General features: G+C 38.5%; 1 protein-coding gene across 1 annotated transcript; it reads left to right on the plus strand.

The window, feature by feature from the left end:
* Positions 1-213: 213 nt before the first annotated feature.
* Positions 214-1,759, plus strand: LOC150020075 (ribosomal L1 domain-containing protein 1-like). Its single transcript, XM_090268155.1, is given in 4 exon segments — positions 214-764; positions 766-1,040; positions 1,043-1,523; positions 1,525-1,759. Coding segments are annotated over 4 exon segments (1,446 nt in total). The 3' UTR covers positions 1,664-1,759.
* Positions 1,760-3,639: the final 1,880 nt, after the last annotated feature.

Genomic DNA, 3,639 nt, shown 5'->3' on the forward strand with positions numbered 1-3,639 from the left:
AACAGAAAAGCACAAATAATATGTAAAACAAATCTTAATATGTCAGTTATGACATATATAAATTAATGCAATTTTGCAATTAAAAGATAAAAAGTTTAAATGAATTATAAACAAAGAAGAAAACTCTCTCAATTTCCAGTCTATAGTTAACCCACTTTAAGAACTTGAATAGTAGGGTTCTGCACGCTAATCCACACGAGGTGAGGGAGAGAGATGGAGTCCTCGCCTTCAACCGCAAACTCTGCCTCGACCTCAGAGACCCAGGCCGCACTGGAACAGCTGGATAAAGGGCAGATCAGAAAGGCAGTGGAAGCTCTGTTGTCACATTCCAGGTCCAGGAAGAACGCAAATGGATTGCTTTTGAATGAAAATGAAAATTTCTTTTTAATGGTGGTATTATGGAAAATTCCAAGTAAAGAACGAAGGGTCAGAATGTTCTTGCCTCATGGTATTCAATCAGATTTAGCAGATATCTGTTTATTTACCAAGGACGAACCCAATGTAACACCTGAAAACACAGAACGTTTTTATAAAAACCTTTTAAACAACCATGGAATTAAAACCATTTATCAGATTATCCCCTTCCGAACTTTAAAAAGGGATTATAAAGCCTATGAGGCCAAGCTCTGCCTCCTGGGTAGTTTCGACCTCTTCTTTACTGATGCAAGAATTAGGCGGCTCTTACCCGCACACCTCAGGAGACATTTTTATAAAAGAAAGAAGGTTCCAGTACCTGTAAACCTTAAAGTCAAGAATCTTTCTAAAGATCAACACATTGATAGGTGGAACTGTCTTAAACATCTCTAAAAGTGGTTCTTGTAGCACTATACGCATCGGTCACACTGGAATGCAGGCTCAGCACATCGCCGAGAACATTGTTGCTGTCACGAAGAAGCTTTCATGGGAATTGCCAAAGAAGTGGGAGAGTGTGAAACTTATGTATGTGAAAACAGAGAGATCGGTTGCCCTTCCCATCATCTCTTCATTTGTCAGCAGTCGGGAAGAAGCCAAAGGAGTGTACACTCCTAGTCAGAAGAAAAAAAAAAAAAAATGCAAAAGCGAAAAGAACATAATGAAAAACAAAAGGAGAAGAAAAGAAACATAAGGCTTATGAAACAGGCTAGAAAGGCTACATCTGCCCTAACTACAGAGGAGGCAGCTCCTAAAACTAGTGGTTGTCCAGTGAAGGACCCTGGACTCCAGAAGAAAGAGACCCCCAAGCCTAAGAAGAAAGAGCCTTGCAGAGTAAAAGTTCAAAACAAACTGCAAGACAAATCTGAAGAAGAAATTCCATTGCTGGTTCCAATAGGAGAAACTCCTGCCAAAGAAAACGTAGAAGTACAAAAACGTGCCACAAGAAAGAAGTCTCCAAGAAAGGGTCCTGGTCCCAACACACCTCATGGGAAGAAGAGAAAGGCCTCCCTGGCTGCAAAGACCCCGAAAGCAGCAGAGCCCAAGAGTCCAGGTAAAAGCTCAGGGAAGAAGCCTAGAATCAAAGAAGCGGTGGAGAAGGAGAGAAAAACTGCTGGGGAAAAAAGACCCAAGACAGGCACCCAAAAAGCCAGAGGCCACGTTCTTCACAACAGCTGATAAGTCTGCAAGAAAAGCTCCCCACACCCCCAAACAATGGCCCAAAAAAACCAAAGGGCCCCAGTCGACCTAAAGTCGGTGACGGAACCAGGAGGAAACATGAGAGCTGCCTGGAAAGCTTTTGAAAAATACGCAGGTCCTGTCACAGCTTTCTCCGAGGGTGAGGCCTCAACTTTAATTTGTTTAAAACCTTCACAAGTGATTCTGGTGTATGTTCATGGGTATAAGAACACTAGTTTGAATCCATGTTTTAAATTGCTCATCTGTGCATTTGCCAATATATTAGAAAATACAGTACTTTTATTAAAAGTGTAACGGTTGCTTCTGAGTCAACTAGTCCATATCTTGTTAGTGTTACTTGAATGTCTATGATGTGACCTTTATCCTTATCTGGCTCCACAGGAGCAATTTGTGCAAACACTTCCACAGCTTGTCTTCAAACCAGTGGTAGGTTCACGGTGTAAATCAACTGTGGCATTTACAGAAAATTATAGTTTCCTGACCCATCGCGCTGAGCTGGTTTATCTTGGTGGGTTTTACAAAGGTGGTGGTTGGCCAAGGTTGTAAACCACTGAGTTACTTAGCATATGTTTGGTGAGGAAAATTAGCATGGTGTCATTTCTAGAGACACCAAATTGAATCCTGCCTGCTAGAGGCAAGAAAAAACTTCCTTAAATCTTTTACCCTTCCTCCATATTACCCATCATACTGTATAGATTTACTTAGATTTGGCACCTCTCTGATGGGACACCTGGAAGCTAGACTGTTAAATATGGGTGGTGGTTGAACATACACTGAGGCAGTATGTGACTTCTCAGGAATGCAGCCTTTCAGCAGATCTGAGTTGGGGTACGCATCTCTAGTAGGAAGTGATGGGTTCACTGTAGCACAGGAAGGCCAGTGTGAGACATGCTTCCAAAGATTACATGGTGCAGAAACAATGACAAGGAATAAAGCTTTAGATGGTTGTTGGCAATTTGAGTTGAGATAGCTGTTGGCTTTTTAGTAGCACAAACTAAACTGTAATGAAATCCTTTAATATAAAAAAATAATCTGTAATTCCTGTGTTCTTATAGGCTTTTAAAAATGAATATACATTTAATGTAGGAGTTTAGCTTAATTCTTAAACATTTTCCATAGAAACTAGGTTCTGTGGGAAGGATTGCAAATGAAAAACTCCAAATCATTGTGCTCAATTTCCAAAGTTTAAGAAGTTTAAGGAACACTTTACCTGGTGACAGACAGGGCTGCGGTCTACCCAGGGGACAAGAGAAGTCCTAGAAGTCTATGCTGTATATTAGCTCTTTTGTGGGTTAAGATATGAGGCTGGGTGTGTGGCCAGTGTTTCACTGCGAGTCAGTACTGGGTTTCTAGATCCATTCTCCATACCATAAGAGATTCAGTAGACAAACCCAGAGCTGGTGGGAGAAATCTGTGACATTTTTTTTGTTTTGAAGAAATATTTGAAATTTAGTTGTTTTCTGGGGAACTGTAATGAGCATCAGAATTTAAGTATCTTTAAATGCCTTGAATGTATTTAAGGCAGTCCTAAGTATTGGGTTGGACAAAAAGTCTGTTACTTTTTTTTCAGTATGATGGCTCTAGTACTCCTTAATTGTCTTTAACTTCATTCCATGCAATTTTGTTAGATTATATGGTGACAGCTGTCATTAAAAAATAAAGTTTAAAAATTAGTGAATTTTTGTGTAACTATTTTAACATTAAAAATGGAAGAAAATACGCAAAAAAAAGAACTTGAATAAAAAGAATGAGTGAATATAGAAATACAGTAAATAATCAGATTACATATAAACTCATTGATATGATTAATATCCAAAAATATAATATTGAGTAAAAAATCATCCATAGATACACACATAATGGTTCCATTTTATGAAACCTTAGAAATGTTTACAAGTACACAATATATTCTTCAGGAATGTACAGAATCAATGCATAAAATCAATGAATAAAAACGAGTAACAGAAGAAATACAAACTCAAAACTATAATTCCACTAAATCAATTATTTTTCAATTGATGAATTGAA

Source organism: Furipterus horrens, unplaced genomic scaffold (assembly GCF_987537825.1).
Source record: "Furipterus horrens unplaced genomic scaffold, mFurHor1.1.pri manual_scaffold_2, whole genome shotgun sequence".
Taxonomy (NCBI): Eukaryota; Metazoa; Chordata; class Mammalia; order Chiroptera; family Furipteridae; genus Furipterus; species Furipterus horrens.